This window comes from Cervus elaphus, chromosome 8 (assembly GCF_910594005.1).
Source record: "Cervus elaphus chromosome 8, mCerEla1.1, whole genome shotgun sequence".
In the NCBI taxonomy this organism is placed as follows: Eukaryota; Metazoa; Chordata; class Mammalia; order Artiodactyla; family Cervidae; genus Cervus; species Cervus elaphus.
This window is the reverse complement of record NC_057822.1, coordinates 55,490,836-55,512,715: the sequence shown is the minus strand read 5'-3', so window position 1 is coordinate 55,512,715 and position 21,880 is coordinate 55,490,836. Positions and strand designations below refer to the sequence as shown.

The 21,880-nt window shown below is 40.5% G+C and overlaps 1 protein-coding gene across 1 annotated transcript; it reads left to right on the top strand.

Annotated features, from left to right (window-relative positions):
- Positions 1-5,976: 5,976 nt before the first annotated feature.
- LOC122698213 (coiled-coil domain-containing protein 166-like) lies at positions 5,977-7,305 on the top strand. The gene is made up of 5 exons (XM_043908888.1): positions 5,977-6,072; positions 6,172-6,313; positions 6,414-6,613; positions 6,660-7,064; positions 7,184-7,305. Exons 1-5 carry the CDS (start codon positions 5,977-5,979, stop codon positions 7,283-7,285), a joined length of 945 nt encoding a protein of 314 aa, XP_043764823.1. The 3' UTR covers positions 7,286-7,305.
- Positions 7,306-21,880: the final 14,575 nt, after the last annotated feature.

The window sequence follows — 21,880 nt, the reverse complement described above, 5'->3', positions numbered from 1 at the left end:
GAATAAAGTATTTAAGCAGAGACTCGATTACAGCTTGGCAAAGACAGATGTTGTAGAATACATTCTTACTAAGGTTAGATGGTCAAGCTTGAGTCTTCCATTTTAATGCATGTCTTAGTTTGGGCTGCTTTAACAAAGGACCACCGACTAGGTGGTTCATAAACAACAGAAATTTATTTCTCACTGCTTTGGAAGCTCAAAATCAGTCCGAGGCCAGTGTGGATGGTCCCTTCCTGGTCTAAGATTTTCTTACTCGTTGATGATTGGATATTAAACCTTTCTGTCTGGTATCTTTCACTCCTCATGGTGACTGTTAACGTTATGGAGAAACCACAGGGACGTCCCTGATGGTCCAGTAGTTAGGAAGAGTGCTTCAAGTGCAGGGGGCAAAAATTTGATCCCTGGTGGGGGAATTAAGATCCGAATTTGCTACACGGTACAGCCAAAAAAAAAAAGAAGAAACCACAGTCCATCCAAAAAAAAAAAAAAAAAAATGAAATTCTTGCTTCAGAGAATACCTTAAAAGGTATTCAAATTATGAGGGAAAGTGGACAAATTTTTTTTTAATTAAAAAAAAAATTATTTTAGCTGTGCTTTGTGGCATTCAAGATGTTAGTTCCCCAACCAGGAATCGAACCTGTGTGCCCTGCAGTGAAAGCATTGAGTCTTTACCACTGGACCACCAGAGAAGTCCCTGAAGGACAGTTTTTAAGAGCCTCTTAACCATTACAGTCATAATGTACTAACTAGAGATTCTTATTTGTGTTTATCAAATACTGGCAGATTTCTTTGAGCTTGGAGGTCTCCTGCTTTCCCCCTTTTCTTCTGCTCTGAAATCTCTGAGGGAAAAGAATGATGATGGGTTCTTATTTCCTCCTTTTCACCACCTTGAGACCTCCTTACCTGGGAGTGAGGCCCAAGTTCCTTGAGAATGAGGCAGAATGTGTATATGTAGTGGACGAAAACGTCTCTGTAGCCCTTACCCTCCCCGCCAAGATATGTTAAGAGGCGATTTTTCTGAGGATGAATGTTAGGTTTTAGGATCAAGATTTTAAGAATTTTGGCTCTCACTGCTGTAATGCATAAGAACATGAGAAATACCAATGCATATTTGTTCGGAGGTGATAAAGAGTGTTGTGGGAAGATAACATTGCTGTCTAGTTATCAGCAGTTTATCAGCAGTAAACCTTTGCCTGTTAGCCTTGCCCTTAATTAAGTTTCTCAGCTTCTGTGGCGGAGAAGGCAGTGGCACCCCACTCCAGTACTCTTGTCTGGAAAATCCCATGGACGGAGGAGCCTGGTAGGCTGCAGTCCATGGGGTCGCTAAGAGTCAGACACGACTGAGCGACTTCACTTTCACTTTCCAGTTTCATGCACTGGAGAAGGAAATGGGAACCCACTCCAGTGTTCTTGCCTGGAGAATCCCAGGGACGGGGGAGCCTGGTGGGCTGCGGTCTATGGGGCCGCACAGAGTCAGACACGACTGAAGCGACTTAGCAGCAGCAGCAGCTTTTGTGGAACTTACAGTTTAATTATTCCTTTGTAGTTAGCACATTCCATAAGCTTACCGCCTACTTTGTAAAGTTGCAGTTTGTTTCATTTGACCTAAAGCTGCACCTTTTACGGATGCCCTTGGTTTAGATATGCTCTTCTTTGATGAACGAGCTTTTTTCACTTGAATTTTAATTCATTGATTAATTCAACTAATGTTTATTGAGTAGTGACTATATAATAGAATGTCTGCTGGAGGCTAGAGTTTATTTAGGAATTTAAAAGCTTAAAAAGAATTCCATGAATCTACCAGCCATTGAGGGACTAGAGTATTCCCTAAACCTCTGAAGTTTCCCATTCCTGTGGCCCTGTGCCTTCCCAGGGATAACCAGTATCCTAGATTTTGTGTTTATCATTCCCTTGCCTTTCAATGTATGTATTTTTACCACATACAGGTATTGATATATGTAATTTTTCCGTGATTTCAAAATAGTGGTAGGTTTTAAGAAAGTGAATTCAGAATACTGCTTTTGTTCAGTGGTCATAGTTTTTAAAGAAAAACCTTCATAATCCTTATAAAATAGGTAATTTTGAGTTTCAGAACTTTTTTTTCATGTTTCCATCATACACCATCTTATACACTCCTAAGTCACTTACTTAGAACTTTGTACTAGCCCTTGTCATATCCTGTGTCTGTCCCTGAATGCAGGACACTCGAGCAGGAAGCATTTCTTTGCTTTCTTCTAAATTTGCAACTCAGGCGGCTAATTTGCCTAGTGGCTTAATTTTTAATGGCTGGGTGTATGGAAGAGTACCCGTAATCTCTGAATCAAATTCAAAGATGCCAGGACAATCTGATGTAATATTATTTTATCATGGTTCACTTTCATTTAAGGAGCAATATTGGTCTCCTAATTTATTGTACTTATTGCACATAACCAGGCTTCCTAGTGAGTCTTTTACTTAAAATAGCTTAACTAAGCTTATTCATTTTTAAATACTAAATTTAAGTGTATCCACTAGATGTCAGCCTTAGGAAAGGTGTATCGTACTATGTGTAGAATCACAGCCAGAAGAAATGTGAGAGGTTCAGTCTGAGTAGTAAACTGACCTGTGTAAAGTCACATATTTTGTGATAAAATCAGAACTAGACATCAAAATCCCCCAATTTTCATTCCATTCTTTATGTCACATAAACAGAGTTATTGGCCCTTTGTTTAAGGCCAATAACTTAACTCCCTGTAATCGTTAGACTAATAAAATATATTGATCTTGACATGTGCTTGTGAGATTTTAGTACTACTATAATGATACTGTAGCTGCGCACCCAGAAACACCTAGAATCCTGCTTCTTGCTCTGCCCTTGCACTGCAGGGAACACAGGTTCAACCCCTGGTCAGGGAACTAAGATCCCACGTGCCTTGTAGTGTGGTTAAAAAGTTAAAAAAGAAAAGAAAATGTCACAATGGTGGTTTCTAGGAGCTAAGGGGAAGGAGACATGGAGAATTGTTTAATGGTTATGAAATTTCAGTTTTTCAGGACTAAAGATTTCTGAAGATCGGTTGCATAACAATGTAAAATATACTTAACACTCTGAACTGCACACTTGAAAAGTTTTAGATGGTATTAATACATTTTATATTACGTGTCTTTTACTACAATTTAAAAAAAAATATCAAAAAGCTAGTTCAAGGCAAACAATAATAAAATATCAAAGGATCTTGCATTCAGATTGCTTGCTAAAAGGGTCTTTAAAGTTTCACTACATGTTGAAGAGTCCAAGACTGACTTTTTGACTATGTGTGATATTTGTGCATAAGAGACCAGACAAAACTCAAATCAATATACCAATGATTTTTGTTAAAAAAAAAAAAAAACAACTTTGTGATGACAAAAAGATTAGAAAATAAATGTACATTTACACAGTTTTTTAGAAAGTAACACAGAGTGTAGATTCCGAGAGACTGGTGCACAGATTCACTGGGTATATAAAACAGCGACAAAAAGAAATTAATTCTTTGCTCATTCTAGGAATTAGTGGCCAGTTGGAATTAGAATAGAAATTGCTTTAATTATAACATACAAATAACTGTAATTACTTTTTTCCTATTAAATTTTTCCACCATTTACAGGTATGTAGTGGTGGTGTTCTGTATGAAGTTATTTAAATGACCTTTCCACTATAATCTTTGTATAATAAAGACCTCTTTCAGTTCTGTCCTCCATGCAGATGACTTCCAACTCCATCTGCGGGTCAGAGCAATGTAAGTTTTCCAAATGCCCCTGGACATTTTACTTCAAATGTTTCTCTGTTAATTCATATTCAACATGAAAAAGTCAAACCTGTCATTGCCCTTCTAAATATTACTTTTGCTCTTCTTGATGTCAACGTACACACCACACCAACTTAAATGAAAATACTGGTGTCATTCTGTCTTCTTCCGTTTGCTCACCTGTCATTTAATGTGTCCAAGCCCTGCTGACTTGTCTTTTGAAGGCTGTCTTTCATCTGCACTCCCTTTTTCTTCCCTCCAAGTTTCATTCCTTCTGGCCCTTGCCCCTCATGCCTAGGTGAGCACAATAAACTTCTCTTTTGCCTCCTCACTTGTTCAATTTTTTCCTGTTCTAATTCTACCCAAATACACCTCTGTTAATCTTTTTCATTATTGTTGTTTATGTGGATGTTTTTGTTTTTTGGCAGTGACACATAGCACATGGGATCTCAGTTCCCTGACCAGGGATAGAACACATGCCCTTTGCATGGAAGCTCAGAGTCTTAACCACTAGACCACCAGGTAAGTCCCCAACGCTATCTTTTAATGCAGCTCTGCTTCAGCCAAAACACTATATTCATTCTTCCGCAAACTTGCTTTTCTTTTCCTGTCTCTTGGTTTTTACACCATTATCTCATGTTTTCTACCTCTCAAAATCCTATTCAGACCCCAAAGCCGCCTTTCTTACGAGTGCAAGACTAAGTGTGGAACACGTTTTTGCTTACATCCTGCAGAAGGCAATTTTCCACACATGTAAACCCAGAAGTAACATAGCAGGATACTTCATAATTATATAATCATGACTCATGTGCTCAGTTTTCATTCCAATCCCAAAGAAAGGAAATGCCAAAGAATGTTCAAACTACTGCACAACCGCACTCATTGCACACGTGGACGGATGAGCCTGGTAGACTGCAGTCCATGGGGTCGCTAAGAGTCAGACACGACTGAGCGACTTCACTTTCCCTTTTCACTTTCATGCATTGGAGAAGGAAATGGCAACCCACTCCAGGGTTCTTGCCTGGAGAATCCCAGGGACGGGGGAGCCTGGTGGGCTGCCGTCTACGGGGTCGCACAGAGTCAGCAAGGGAGATAAGAAAGATTAATCTCTTTTGGTGGTATCTTCACTGCCCGAAAGCAACCAAGGCTCAGGAAACCTCAGTTTCTCTATCAGAGGAAAGGCAAGACTCTGGGTGTATCTCACAGCCTTGTGGTCTGATATCAGCCTCAGAGCAGGCGTCAGGGGCCTTGCTTTCCTCAGTGTCCTTCCCATAAAACATCCTTCATGGCTCTCAGCTTGCCCACAACCCATTTGCCATCCTTCTGGGTAGGTCCCCCTCCCTAGTCCCCACCTGTGAGCAAAGGGGCAAAAGACACTTTCTCCTTGGAAGAAAAGCTATGACAAATCTAGATGTCATTGATGTCTCATTGAAAGTAGAGACATTACTTTGCCAACAAAGGTCCATCTAGTCAAAGCTATGGTATTTCCAGTAGTCATGTATGAATGTGAGAGTTGGACTATAAAGAAAGCTGAGCACCAAAGAATTGATGCTTTTGAACTGTGGTGTTGAAGACTCTTGAGAGTCCCTTGGACTATAAGGAGATCAAATCAGTCAATCCTAAAGGAAATCAACTCTGAATATTCTTTGGAAGGACTGATCCTGAAGCTGAAGCTCCAATACTTTGGCCACCAGATGCTAAGAAATGACTCACTGGAAAAGTCCCTGATGCTGGGAAAGACGGAAGGCAGGAGGAGAAGAGGATGACAGAGGATGAGATGGTTGGATGGCATCACCGACTCAACGGACATGAGTTTAAGCAAGCTCTGGGAGTTGGTGATGGACAGGAAAGCCTGGCATGCTGCAGTCCATGGGGTCACAAAGACTCAGACATGACTGAGCGACTGAACTGAACTGCACTTTCCCAATTTGGAACCAGTTCATTGTTTCATGTCCGGTTCTAACTGTTGCCTCTGGGGAATTCAGCTTACCCTAGGGCAAGCAGACCTGTAACTAGATATGGCATTATTGTGTTGATACTGAGATGGGGTGCACAGAAGGAACAGCTATGGGGGCCAGAGGAAGGACAGAAGACTCTGAAAACCAGAGACCCAGTGTGGAAGACAGAGGAATCAGGGTATAGCTGGGCCTGATTCTGGAAAGGGTGGGCCCCAAGCCCAGGGGCTTAGCTTCTAAGTCTGAGAAGAGCAGACATGTCTGAAGTAGATGTATGTCCCCTCACAATGACAAGACTTCAAGGTAAGGTCTGGGGCCTTCCAGCCCTGAACTTTCAGAAGGACGCGGCCAGGGTCCGGTAAGACCCCACTGGTAAAGGTTGGGGACAATACGCTGACCCCTGATTGACCCCAAACTCCTGATTCTGCCTCCCGCAGGTTCGTGACTCCTAGAGTCAGTCGAAGCCGGAAGTTTCGGGCTTGGGGGGTCGGGGCTATGGGCCCCGACCCATAGCGCCTAAGAAGAAGGGGCCGCGCTCCGGGCGCCAGGGGGCCGCGGCGGGAGAGGGCGCCGAGCCGCCGCTGTCGGAGCGCCGTCAGTACCTGCATCGGCAGCACAAGGGGCGCTCTGAGGAACTGCAGGCCTGCAATCAGCGACTGGAACAACTGAGGGCCGATAACCGTTTGGTTGACAGCGAGGCGGCGCGCCTGCGCGAAGAGAACCGGTTTTACGAGAGCTACCGGAGCACGCGCGCGCAGCGCAGCGCTGCGCTGCGCCAACTCCGCTGGTCGTCGTGAACGGGAGAGCGGCGTGGACCTGTCGCAGATCTACAGGCAGCGCGCAGAGCTGACGTCAATCTACCGCGCCCGTGAGGACGGGCTGGGGCCGGGCGAGGTGGGTGCGCGCCGCGGACCGGTGCTGACCTGTGCCCTGCCCGCAGGAGCTGCAGCTGCAGCAGCTGGCCCGGATCCGGGCTCTGGAGCGGGATCTACTGCAAATGCGTGTGGAGGACATGCAGCTACTCCACCGCGCGAGGCATCAGTTCTTGGAGAGCAAGGCAGCGCTGGAGCGCGAGGCGCGCCAGCGGGAGGCGGCAGGCGCGCTCTTGGCGCGCATCCAAGCCACATCCATCGGATCGGACCGCGGGCCCCTGCGGCCGGAGTTGCCGCCGTCCCACCGGGCCCAGGCGCTGCGGAACCAGCCGCGCCAGTTGCCGGACCACGGCGAGCTTGAGGACACGCGGGGCCTGGCGTGCATGCACGGAGGTGCGTCTTTGGGCCAAAGTGACAGATCAAATGCGGGCTCCAAGCTCCCGCCCTTGTGGGTGTCCCACCGACCTGCCAGGGTGGGCAGCGTAAGCGTATCCGGCCCGGGGTCCGGGGTCGCGTCCTTTACACCGTCCGACCTGACTCTGAGGGTTACACTTGTAAAGTTGCTTACACGATCCCCACCCTCCCTGGGAAGCTCGTCCGCAGGTCTTATAGCCCATCACCACCGGCCCCAGTGGACAGCGACCAAGATGAAGCCGCCTCCGGGAGAGCCCGAACCTACCTCGAGGAAGGCTAGTGAGGCCAGAAGGTGGCGGGGAAAAAAGTCCACTTTCCGTGGTAAATAAAGGTGTGACTCCTTCCTCCACTCTCCACGGGCAGGCCACGCAGCCTCCGTCCTGAGCCTCATCCATAAACGACCGGAATGCCCCAGCTGCAGTGGACTGAGGGAGCGGGGGTCAGCCACGCTGGAGTGGAGCCTGGTACACAGCGAGCTCCCCTGTGCAGTTCAGAATGTCTCAGGAGCCCCAGAGAGGACAGCGGGTGGAGGCAGGGAGGCCAGGGGGAGGCTGAGTCCATCTTCCGAGTGGAGGCGCTCTGCTCTGCTGAAATGGCGCTGCGAGAGTTTCCCTGGATGCGGGCCCGTCCCACTTCCCAGGACGGCGAGCCATGTGGCCTCAGTCTCCCCTTGCCCACCTGCGCGGGGCGGTGCCTGCTCCCAGGAGGCCATGCCGGGGTGGAGGGGGAGCCCTCGGGCTGTCCCCATCAGGCCCGTGGCCCTGCCCCCAGGGCCGTGACTCTCCCAGCACCCCACTCCCACCCCAGGCCCATCACCCTGCTGGCACCCTGGCACTCTGGCAGGGCCTGGGCATTTTCAGGTGGCCAGCTTTGCTTGGCACAAGATTCCACCGAGCCTGCATTTCAGGGGTGAGCCAGGGACCCTCAGACTCCCCTCTCTAGGACCTGTGTGCCATGGGGGAGCAGGCTCTCTGTCTCCCAGCTGTGCTTGTCAACTTGTCCAAAGTTGTGCACGTCCAGAAGAGCGGGGACCCTTCACCCCAGTGTGCGTGCGCGCGCGCGCGCACACACACACACACACACACACACACACACACACTCTCTGTCTTCCCTGGGGACCTACACACACACACACACACACACACACACACACACTGTCTTCCCTGGGAACTGCACACACACACACATACACACACACACACATACACACACAGAGTCTTCACACACACACACTGTCTTCCCTGGGGAACTCCCAGCAGAGACAAAGCCTGGGAACTGCACACTCACACACATACACACACACACACACACACACACACACACACACACACTGTCTTCCCTGGGGAACTCCCAGCAGAGACAAAGCCACCTAGCACACCTACCAAGAAGAGGGAGGAGTTTTACAAGTGGCTCATCTATGGAAGTCAAATGAATTTCTAAAGGTTTTCAAGGGAGATAAGAAAGATTAATCTCTTTTGGTGGTATCTTCACTGCCCGAAAGCAACCAAGGAATAGACATACATAAGGAGGCAAAAGACCTATACTCTGAAAACTATGAGATGCTGATGAAAGAAATCAAAGATGACAGACACAGATGGAATGATATACCATGTTCTTGGGTTGGAAGAACCAATATCATCAAAATGACTGTACTGCCCAAAGCAATCTACAGATTTAGTGCAATCCCTGTGAAATTACCAATGGCATTTTTCATAGAACTAGAACATATTTTTCCTTTTAATTTGTATGAAAACACAAAAAATGTCAAATCCTGAGAAAGAAAAATGGAGCTGGGAGAATCATGCTCCCTGACTTCAGACTACACTATAAAGCTATAGTCATCAAAACTCTATGGTACTGGCACAAAAACAGAAATGCAGAAATATGATAAAACAGGATAAGAAGGCCAGAAATAAATTCATGCACCTATGGTCTATTAATCTAGGAAAAAGTAGGGAAAAATATACAACAAAGAAAAGGCATTCAGTGAGTGCTATCGGGAAAACTGGATAGTTCAGTTCAGTCACTCAGTCATGTTCTACTCTTTGCGACCCCATGGACAGCAGCATGAGAGGCCTCCCTGTCCATCACCAACTCCTGGAGTCCACCCAAACTCATGTCCATTGAGTCATTGATGCCATCCAACAATCTCATCCTCTGTCGTCCCCTTCTCCTGCCTTCAACCTTTCCCAGCATCAGGGTCTTTTCAAATGAGTCAGCTCTTCGCATCAGGTGGCCAAAGTATTGGAGTTTCAGCTTGTCAGCATTAGTCCTTCCAATGAACCTTCAGGATTGATCTCTTTAGGATGGACTAGTTGGATCTCCTTGCAGTGCAAGGGGCTCTCAAGAGTCTTCTCTAACACCACATTTCAAAAGCATCATTTTTTTGGCCCTCAGCTTTCTTTATAATCCAACTCTCACATCCATATGTGACTACTGGAAAAACCATAGCCTTGACCAGACAGACCTTTGTTAGCAAAGTAATGTCTTTGCTTTTTAATATGCTGTCTAGGTTGGTCATAACTTTCCTTCATGGCTGCAGTCACCATCTGCAGTGATTATGGAACCTCCAAAAATAAAGTCTGTCACTGTTTCCACTGTTTACCCATCTCTTTGCCATGAAGTGATGGAACCAATGTCATGATCTTAGTTTTTTGAATGTTGAGATTTAAGCCAACTTTTTCACTCTCCTCTTTCACATTCATCAAGAGGCTCTTTAGTTCTTTACTTTCTGCCAAAAGGGTGGTGTCATCTGCATATCTGAGGTTATTGATATTTTTCCCAGCAATCGTGATTCCTGCTTGTGCTTCATCCAGCCCAGCATTGGAAAACTGGACAACTACATGTGAAACAATAAAATTAGAACATTCTCTAACACCATGCACAAAAACAAACTCAAAATGGATCAAAGAGCTAAATGTAAGACTGAACACTAAAATTCTTAGAGGAAAATAGGCAGAACACTCTCTGACTTAAATTGCACAAGATCTTTTTTGACCCACTTATTAGAGTAATGAAAATAAGCAAGTGGGACCTAATTATACAAACATTTCTACACAGCAAAGGAAACCATAAACAAAATGAAAAGACAACCCACAGAATGGGAGTAAATACTTGCAAATGAAGTGACCTACAGGAATTAATCTCCAAAATATATGAACAGCTCAAGCACTTCTATGTCAAAACACAAACAACCCAATTAAAAATTGGTAGAAGATCTTAACAGACATTTCTCCAAAGAAGATTTGCAGATGGCCAATAAACACATGAAAAGATGTTCAACATCACTGATCAATAGAGAAATGAAAATCAAAACTGCAATGAGGTATCACTTCATACTCCTCAGAATTGCCATCATTAAAAAATCTATAAACAATAAATGCTGGAGATGATGTGGAGAAAAGTGAATCCTCCTACACAGTTGGAGTGACTGTAAACTGGAACAGCCACTGTGGAGAATAGTATTGAGATTTCTTAACAAAATAAAAATAAAGCTACCATATGATCCTGCAATCCCACTCCTAGGCATATGTCCAGTGAAAACCATAGTCAGAAAAGATATAGGCACTGTAATGTTCATTGCAGCATTATTTACAATAGCTAAGACATGGAAACAACCTAAATTTCCATCAGCAGAGGAATAGATAAAGAAGAGGCGGTATGTATATACAATGGAATATTACTCAGCCATAAAAAGAATGGTATACTGCCATTTGCAACAACATAGATGGATCCAGAGATTATAATACTATGAAGAGTAAGCCAGCCAGAGGAATACAAATAATCATATCACTTATGTGTAGAATCTAAAAAAAAAAAAAAAAAGCAAACAAACAAACCAGTAAACTTATTTATAAAAGAGAAACAGATTCACAGACTTCAACAATAATCTCATGGTTACCAAGGGGAAAAGGCAGGGGATGGATGAATTAGGAGTTTGGGATTAACATACACACTACTATATATAAAACATAATAAGCATATACTGTCTAGCACAGGGAACTTGCCTCAATATTCTATAGTAGCCTATATGGGAAAAAAATATGAAAAATAATGGATAGATGTGTATAACTGATTCATTTTGCTATACACCCGAAATCAACAGAACATTGTACTCCAGTATAAAATGAAAATTGAAGAGGAAGTATGGCATAAACACATGTGTGAAGAGACATAATAGAGCCAGATCAGCTGATAAATGATAGCACAAAAAGATAACAAAATGGTACAACTTTAGTAGTTATTACTTTACCACATTTATGGTTTATTTACAGCTTTGAGTGCCAAAGAATTGATGCTTTTGAACTGTGGTGTTGGAGAAAACTCTTGAGAGAGAGTCCCTTGGACTGCAAGGAGATCAAACCAGTCAATCCTAAAGGAAATCAGTCCTGAATGTACATTGGAAGGATTGATGCTGAAACTGAAACTCCAAAACTTTGGCCACCTTGACACGAAGAACTGACTCATTGGAAAAGACCCTGATGCTAGGAAAGAGTGAAGGCAGGAGGAGAAGGGGACCACAAAGGATGAGATGGTTGCATGGCATCACTGACTGGATGAACATGAGTTTGGGCTAGCTCCGGGAGTTGGTGATGGACAGGGAAGCCTGGCATGCTGCAATCCATGGGGTTACAAAGAGCCAGACACGACTGAGCGATGGAACTGATCATCAAAGCAAGCTTTTAATAATGGGGAGGGACAGGGAAGGAGAAAATATCTCCCTGGAGCTAACTAACCCTGTATTTTTCTATTGATATGCTACTTTTAAAGAAAGGATGAAAATGTGAGAGGAGAATGAAGAAGTGAAACAGTAATGGGAAGCTAAAGAAAACATTGAGAAAATTTCTCTAAACTGAATTTTGTAACCTCTAATCTGAGCAAATTATTTTAAAGCATCTAAAATAAAAGTCCATTACTCCTTTTGGTCTTCTACTTTGAGTACTACATGGAATATATAATTTTGAAGCAAGAAACTGTTTTCTTTAGTAAAAAAATGCCTAAATATGTTTGGCAACTATGAAATACATATTCATTATGAGGATGGTTGTTATTATCCTAAAAAGACTAATACAGCATTAAAACACATTGACTCTAGTATCCGTGTAATACCCATGTTTTTCACAAAATCATATTTCTCTAAGGATACTAGGAATGATTAAGGATAATATATATCTGCCTTATGAAAAACCAAAAACACCTGTTTTTTAAAAATGTATCAGTAAATACTTTCTGTGTGCTAAACTAAATTGTGACACTAGATTGGGATGAAACAATCTCTGTGGTTTTTCTTTTATATCTTGCTGTTTAAGCATTTAGCAATAATGAATACACATATACACACTTTAAAAAATAAAAGATGGTCTTAGAGAATAATTAATTTTGTAAGTTGGCTTTTCCAATGCAATAGTTCTTCAAAATAAAAAGAATAATTCCTGGAGTAATACAGAATAACTAGCACTCAAAAATATGAGCTGTTGTTACTGTTCAGCCGCTAAGCCATGTTTAAGTCTTCGTAACCCCGTCACTGCAGTATGCCAGGCTTGGGAAAGGCCTGAATCACCAACAAAAAGTAGTGTGAAAATCTAAACATTCTTATTTGTTCAAGCCTTCAGCATTAGGACGTTTTTCCCCTCTTATCCTCCTTTTGTATCATCCTGCCATAGCAGAAGCAGCATATTATGAATTCATTTTGTTTTATGTTTGTTTAAATGTGTTTCTATAATGGAGTTATAACTTTCGGGACCATACAATCATTTGAAAGAGAAATTACCTCATTTTTTATAATGGGATTTTGTGAGAATATTACTTTTCTTTTCTAGTTTTTTTTTCAATTGTATATACTTCTTATTACTGAATATGTGGCATTGATATTGACATTGACCTTGTTCATAGCTTGCAGGTCACTAGTGACTTAGAATTAGTGAAAACAATATCCTTAGAACTTCTAACTGGTGTTCTGAAATACACCATAGTCTTGATTCATAAGGAACAAATGTGATCTTTAATACTGTTTATAGTTTTAAGAAGGAACTCAGCCAATTTGTATATAATACTAGTTGATTTTTTGGATTAATCCTATAGTTCTGTCCTCAGGTACAACATTGACATATTCTACACTTCTAATTAAACTTCATTTCCTTTTGGAAAACAAGAATGAAGATGGTTGTAAACACAGAGTTGTTTTTAACATACTGAGGTCATGATTTATTGCATGTCATGTATGTCTAATGCCTTACAATTTATAAATGGATTTCACACATATTACCTCATCTGGAACGAGGCAATGTAGGAATTCTTAGATAAGATTCAGATTCAATTTCATGTATTTTTGTTGTTATTGTTCAGTTGCCAAGTTATGTTTGACTCTCCACAGCCACTCTCCACAATGAACTGCAGCATGCCAGGCTTCCCTGGCCCTCACCATCTCCCAGAGTTTGCCCAAGTTCATGTCCATTGAACATATTAATGTCATGTATATACACATATGCCTATACATATATACATGTGTATGTGTGTGTGTGTGTGTTTGTGTATATAACATTGAAGCAAAGCTTACTCTTTCTTGTTGATGCTTTTAAATTCTACATCTTGATGGAATAAGCATCTATAACAGTTTAGGCCCATAACTTCTCTTTCTCTTTAATTTATTTTTCCTCCCTTCTGCCTGCCTGCAGTAGCTTGAACTTGCTGTCTATCAGTCACTCACTTTCTTACTTTCTTATTCCTTTTTCACTGAATAGAAAATTACATATCGTCAAGTAAACCCCCAGAGCTCTAACTTTTGCATGGGCATGAAAATACCACTAGCTCTTTACATGGTCTAGAAATTGAATCAATTTGATAAATTTTGCTTGAGGAAACTGACTACAAAAATAATGGATGTGTCTTTGCTTCATTCAGGTAATCTCCGGCAAGACAGAATTTAACTACTAAGACGTTTGTATTTACAAACAGCCATCTAATCCTTGGTACATTTTGATTCAGATTTGGGTACTGCTGAAAATAAACACAAGAGATAAAGATAAGGATCTGTCAGTGTAATGTGATGTAAAAGAGCAAGCATTGTCCACTTTTTTCCCCTTCATTCAAAATTTTAACATGATTGCTTTCTTTTCTTAGGAGCCATTTGTATTTCAGGGACATGCCAAATTATTTACTTTTTCCTTCCAAGTTTTTCATATATATATATTTGAAATATAATTCATAATAGGCCATTTCAATTCCTTCAGCCTTAAATTTATAATGATTATACTGTTGTTCAGTCACTAAGTCATGTCCAGCTCTTTGTGACCCCATGGACTTTAGCATGCCAGTCTTCCCCATCCTTCACTGTCTCCCAGAATTTGCACAAATTCATGTCATTTGAGTCATCCATGAACATGAGCCATCCAACCATCTCATCCTCTGTCACCAGCTTCTTCTTTTGCCCTCAGTCTTTCCCAGCTTCAGGATATTTTACAGTAAAAAAGACTCTTCAGATCTTTGTATTAGGTAGCCAAAGTATTGGAGGTTCAGCTTCAGCATGAGTCCTTCCAATAAATATTCAGGGTTGATTTCCTTTAGAATTGACTGGTTTGATATCCTTGCAGTTCAAGGGACTCTCAAGAGTCTGCTTCAGTACCACAGTTCAAAAGCATCAGTTCTTTGACACAGCCTTTTTTATGGTCCAACTGTCACATCCATACATGACTACTGGAAAAAATACAGCTTTGACCATACAGGCCTTTGTCGGCAAAGTGATGCCTCTACTTTTTAAATGTGCTGTTTAGGTGGCCATAGCTTTCCTTCCAAGGAGCAAGTGCCTTTAATTTCATGGCTGTAGTCACCATCTGCAGTGATTTTGGAGCCCAAGAAAGTAAAATCTGTCACTGCTTCCATGTTTTCCCTCTCTATTTGCCATGAAGTGTTGGTATGGGATGCCATTATCTTAGCTTTTTGAATGCTGAGTTTTAAGCCAGCTTTTCACTCTCCTCTTTCACCCTCATCAAGAGGCTCTTTAGCTCACTTACTGCCATTAGGTTGGTATCATCTGCATATCTGAGGCTTTTGATATTTCTTCCAGCTATCTTGACTTTAGCTTGTGATTTATCCAGTCCAGCATTTTGCATGATGTACTCTGCATATAGGCTAATTAAACAAGGTGACACTATACAGCCTTGTCATACTCATTTCCCAATTTTGAAGCAGTTTAACTGGTGCTGATAACTATACTAGACAAACTCTAATAACTGTTTATGATCTTTTTGAAAAAATGTGTTCCCTTGGCTTTTAGCATCAAATGGTTCAGCATAATCTCTTTCATGATGTTGTCAGTTTGTAGTTCTATTTGTATATTTAATAACTTAGTTAAGGAAATGTGTTTATATTTTCAGGATGTTGAATATAAAATTCTGAGTATGATGTAACCCAGTGGTAAATTGTCATTGATGAGGTGGTAGATAGAAGGAATCATAGCTGTTTCAAGAACAGAAAGATCTGAACTTCCATTTTATCCAGTTTCTTAACTTCCCTAGCATGTTTTCTCATCTAGAAAATGAGAGAAGTGCTTCCCAGAGTTATTGCAATGATCTGATTATATACATAGATCAAAAGGCTTTCTAAAGGTGTAGTCATAAAAGGCAATCACTACTGCAAGATTCATAAGTTTTTATATGTATGAAGCAAACAAAAATAAAGTCCTCAAAATTTGGTATCATAGAAAGAATGAATTCATTTTACCAGCTCAAACTTAATTTCATTTTTTTTTTTTTTTACAGGAATTAAGTTTGCTTGTTTTTGTGTGATGTTGGCTTTTTCTCAGTACACACTCATTCCCAGTTCACGAAGTCACTGTGCAGGCTGAGCTACTGTGCTGTGGGTCACCACAATTAATAGCCAGGCTGCAGGCTAGAAGTCATTCTTCTATTGCTTTCTAGCTGTGTGACCTCAGACAACTTATTCAACTCTCTGTGCCACTGTTGCTTCATTTGTGTGCTAGAATAATAGCAAAGCCTCCCTTTTAAGTTTGTTGTATAGATAAAGAGTTAGTATGTGCAAAGTACTTAAAGCCTGATAAATAACAAGAACTATGTGTTTCTAGTACTATAATTAGTGTAGAAAAGCAAAGATAAACACACATCAGCCTTCTTATTACTATTATTTCTAACCTCTCTTCATCATCCTAGGGTCATAATTTGCAAAGGTGAAGCAAGAGGATTTATGATTCACATTGATTTTTAAAAAATGATGAGGAAGACAAAGTATTAAAAGTATAAAATACATGTATTTACTATGATTTTAGCTATCAAATTCATAATATTATTTTTGCATATTAATTTGGGGAAATCTGGGGTATAATACTTAGCACCTCACAGGTAATAAACATGCTATAAATATTTGCTTTTGCTATTGATTATTTGAAATCCCTTCCAACTAGAAAAGATCTGTTCTCTTCTGATTTAGGATTAGTCTACTTAATACCAAACTGATCGATTAACTAAACACTCTACTGCACAACCACGTATGATAAAACTGCTTTATTGTTTGGATGAATTTTTTCATTTATTTCCAGTTGAATTGGTACTACATGAAAAAGCCAGTCTCCTTATTAAATTTTAAGTTATGAATTTTCATTGATATATGAAAGGTGCACAGTAGAGCAAAGAACATTGCCCAGTATTGGCAATGTTTTACATGATGGTTATTGGCTATTTTAATTTGAATCAGCAGGTCATTCCCTAGGGTCTGTGATGTACTGTATTTGCACTTCATTTAGAGTACTCTTATGAGTAGTATTAACCACCTCATGTCCAATAGGAGCTAAACACTGAGCTTTTGAAGTAGTGGTAAGGATATTTATGTAATTCTGGTGAGAAATGAAAGTAGGAATTTTAAAATGACTGTGATGGTTGATTTTTTGTGGCAACTTGACTAAGCCATGGGGTGCCCAGATATTGAGTCAAACATTATTCTGGGTGTTTCTGTGACAGTGTTTGTATATAAGTTTAACATTTGAATTGGTAAGCTGAGTAAAGCAGATTGTCTTCCCTAAGGTGGGTGACCCTCCTCCAATCAGTTGAAGATATGAAAAGAGTGTAAGTTGTTAAGTCTCTCTTGAGTGAGAGGGAACTCCCTCCTGCTTGATTGCCTTAATTTCTTATTTGAAATTTTATTTTCCAAATCTTATTGTCAGAAATCTTATTGTCAGAATTTCTTAAATCTGAAGCATGAAATTCTTTGGAATGCAGTCTTAAACTTAGCTGAAAAACAGTTTGAATTTAGTCACTCTGCACTTAAAAACAATTAGAATTATGAATCACTTTTTGGAATCTTTTCATAAGTAAAGAAGCTGCTTTTTATGCACAGCTTCAATTTAGCTGCCCAATTAATGTCATCACATAGAAATATAGAGGTAAAGCATGATATCTTAATTTTTACATTTCCTGGAGGTACTTCTAAATGTGTACTTCTAAATGTGTACTTCATGACTTGGTTTTAAATAATCACAGACTTGGTGAAGAAAATACGATGACTTTCTATATACTGGCTCTGAACAGGGATTTAGAATCTGAAAACAAGCATCAGATGGTTTTAGCTGGGTTTATACTTCTGGTGAAATTTTTTATTCAGTGCCAAATGATCATAGTTAACTTTCATTTCCTTGGGGATGGATTATCAAGTTTAAGGACACTTCTGTGTCATGTACCCACTGACTGGCTCCAAAAAAAGACAAAACTCAAATCAGCCAGTTTTGCTGCAGATAACAGTTTTGGTTAAATGAGAGGTTTAAATTTCTTTTTGAAATGGAATTTGGGGTACATACATGGATTTCAGTCATATGTGCTATCTCTGCATTCCCCTGCCATAGAAAATTGAGTTGATTGCAATTGTTTTACACACTTTACATTGAAAACTTTTTTCCTTGTTGCCCTGAGACACTAACTTCTTGGGGAGGAATAAAAGTAACAAAGTTATTGATTATTTTTAAAGAAAGAAAAGCATAATTAAATATTGTTGTGCAAGCCCGTAGAAAAAGCAAATCATATACAGGAAAAGTGCCGTGCAGTTTGTCTGAAAATGGGAATTTGAGGGTCAATGTGATAAGGAAATTTAGAAGTTATTATAACAGAAAACAAATTGATCTAATGCACTAGGATAATATTGGTAATTAGACTTGATAATCTTCCACTTAAAAAGCTCTGTAATTTAGTTTTTCCCTGCAGTGTCCTTTGAATGGCATCAGGATCAATTGATCAACATTAAAATTTATTAGAAAGTGGTGATATTGTGGAGTTCAAAATATAGTCCTTTTCAGCTTGGCTTTCTCTTCATCCATTCTGTGCCATTTGAAATCAGTTCAGTTCAGTTGCTCAGTCATATCCGACTCTTTGCGACCCATGGACTGCAGCACACCAAGCTTCCCTGTCCATCACCAACTCCTGAAGCTTGCTCAAACTCATGTCCATCAATTGGTGATGCCATCCCACCATCTCACCGTCTCTTGTCCCCTTCTCCTCCTGCCTTCCATCTTGCCCAGCATCAAGGCCTTTTCTAATGAGTCAGAAATGAGTCTTCTCATCAGGTGGCCAAATTATTGGAGTTTCAGACTCAGCATCAGTCCTTCCAATGAATATTTGGGACTGATTTCCTTTAGGATTGACTGGTTTGATCTTGCAGTCCAAGAGACTCTCAAGAGTCTTCTCCAACACCACAGTTCAAAAGCATCAATTCTTCGGTGCTCAGCTTTCTTTATAGTCCAACTCTCACATCCATACATGACTACTGGAAAAACCATAGCTTTGACTAGACAGACCTTTGTTGGTAAAGTAATATCTCTGCTGTTTGAAATAGTTGAATATGTATTTGGAACCCCCACTAATTTAAGCAAGCACTTGTAGCCTTCAATGATAGTTTGGAATGTTCACAGACTTACTACTATTTGAGAAGTCTTTTACTGAAAGTTTAGACAACCTCAAAGCACAATTTGTTGTTGTTTTTTGAAACTTGTCTTGAAGACCCAACTTTGTCTCTAAAATGTGCTGTGGTTTAAAATATGATCTCTATGGTCTGTAAGAGTTTTTCCCATGTGTAGGGGATGTTTTGGAGAAGGCAACGGCACCCCACTCCAGTACTCTTGCCTGGAAAATCCCATGGACAAAGGAGCCTGGTAGGCTGCAGACCATGGGGTCGCTAAGAGTCAGAAACTACTGAGGGACTTCACTTTCACTTTTCACTTTTATGCATTGGAGAAGGAGATGGCAACCCACTCCAGTGTTCTTGCCTGGAGAATCCCAGGGACGGGGGAGCCTGGTGGGTTGCTGTCTATGGGGTCGCACAGAGTCAGACACAACTGAAGCAACTTAGCAGCAGCAGGGGATGTTTCTCATTATTCTGAACATTCATAAAGAATGCCAGTCCTGAGGTGTTAGGAAACTGATACTAGTGGCATATTGGCTATATTAGCGGAATATCACTATTATCAGTGAAGAGGCTGACGATCTCACTCCTAGCATGACACTCTTATTAGATGTATGACCCTAGGCAAGGCATTTCACTATTTTGATTCTTCAACACACTCTGTTCAGTCAACTAGCTTTTAGTTTTCATTTGAAAGCCAATCTCAGATACTTCCTAAAATCACCATAATGGGGTTGGTTTACCCTGTTGTGTTTTCTCCATCCACCTGAGCTTGCCATCACCTTCTACTGTAACTGCCTGGTGAATTGCCAGTCTTTCTTGTGAAACTGTAAGCTTTAAGAGGATATGAAAGCATCCTTCCGGTTCATAATTTTGTTCCCATTATTTAGAGCAGTGCCTGACATCTAATAGATGCTCAATTAATCTTGGTTGAAGGAGTAGATCATTGAATGAATACATGAATTAGTAAAATAAAGTATAATGGTTTCCATGTATTCTCTTGATATTTAACCCCAGAGATTGGGATTCATTTTATTCCCCTCTCCTATTAGTTTGTTGATATGATTTCTAAGACTGTTTAAATTCTCAAAGCAGATTTTACACTTGTTTTCAAGAGTTTATACTCTCCATAAAGTCATGCAGCATAGTTTTCAAATAATCCTTAAAACTCCAAACCCACCTAATTTGGATGTCCATAAAGGTTATGAAAGAACTAAAAGGCTCGGACTACTTCTGGCTCCCTTCCCAACCAGACCGTCAGTGTATAATATACAGCAAAGCAAAGTGTGTTGTATATTAATAGTGTTTGGATTGTTTCTCCATCCTTTGCTTCACCTACCTACTTCCCTGCTTTGCTGCCTGTGACATTTTTCCCATTTCTAGATGTTGCCATTGGCTATTGAAGAGTAAATATCCCACATAAGTACAAAGCCAAATGGCTATTTTTGACACACTCCAAGCAGTGCTTTTACATTATATTTGAATTTTACAAGCTTTAATACAGCCTTTTGAAAATGAATTTGATACTATCTGTCAAGAGCCTTCAAACTGTTTATAATCAGTAATTTCACTTTGGAATTTAAGGAAATAATCACAAATATGGACAAAAATTTGACCTGGTTTATTGCAGCACTGTAAAAGCTGAAACATTTTAATCTACAGTGAAATGCATACTAATAGGAAAATGATTAGATGAAGTAGAATATATTAGTAGTGTACAGTGATCAAAATTATGCTTATGAAAAGGTTTAATACTTCACAGAAATTTGCATATAGTTTGTATCAAAATAGCAAATTAAATTCCTAGAAAAATATAAAAGAGTGAAGCATGGTGAGATCATATTTCTCTTAAATTTTTTCATTATGAGGCTGTAAAATTCTTAAAATCATAAAAAATTAGTCTAAGTAAATAATGCCTCAAGTTTTAAGCATAGCTTAAAGCAATGCACTTTCCTTTTCTTTGGATGCTGCCTGTATACACTTATTTTCTTAGGCGTTTATTGACAATTGTTAGAAAGAATAAGTTAGAGGAAATGCTAACATAGCATTTTCATTTATTAAAAAATGTAGAAATCAGGCCACTAACACAAACAATGCAGAGTTAAAGTTTTTATTATTTATTTATGGAAAGCAAGGTTAGTTTTATTAGAGGTCTGTGATAATAGCACAGTTTGTGCCTGCCCACGATTTTATTTTAATATTTATTGAAATATAGCTGATTTACAATGTGATCATTTCAGATCTACAGGAAAATGATTTATGTATATATATAAATCATCAGTTCAGTCGCTCAGTCGTGTCTGACTCTGTGCAACCCCATGGACTGCAGCATGCCAGGTTTCCCTGTCCATCACCAACTTCCAGAGCTTGCTCAGTGTCCACCCAGTCGGTGATGGCATCCAAGCATCTCATCCTCTGTCATCCCCTTCTCCTCCTGGCTTAAAACTTTCCCAGCATCAGGGTCATTTCCAGTGAGTCAGTTCTTCGTATCAGGTGGCCAACGTATCAGAGCTTCAACTTCAGCATCAGTCCTTCCAGTGAACATTCAGGACTAATTTCATTTAGGATTGACTAGTTTGATCTCCTTGCAGTCCAAGGGACTCTAAGAATCTTCTCTAACACCACAGTTCAAAAGCATCAATTCTTCGGTACTTAGCTTTTTTTATAGTCCAACTCTCACATCCATACATGACTACTGGAAAAACAACATAGCTTTGACTAGATGGAACTTTGTCAGCAAAGTAATGTCTCTGCTTTTTGATATGCTGTCTAGGTTGGTCATAGCTTTTATTCCAAGGAGCAAGCGTCTTTTAATTTTATGGCTGCAGTCACCATCTACAGTGATTTTGGAGCCCCAAAAATAAAGTCTGTCACTGCTTCTATTGTTTCCCTATCTATTTGGCATGAAGTGATGGGACTGGATGCCATGATCCTAGTTTTCTGAATGTTGAATTTTAAGCCAACTTTTTCATTCTCTTCC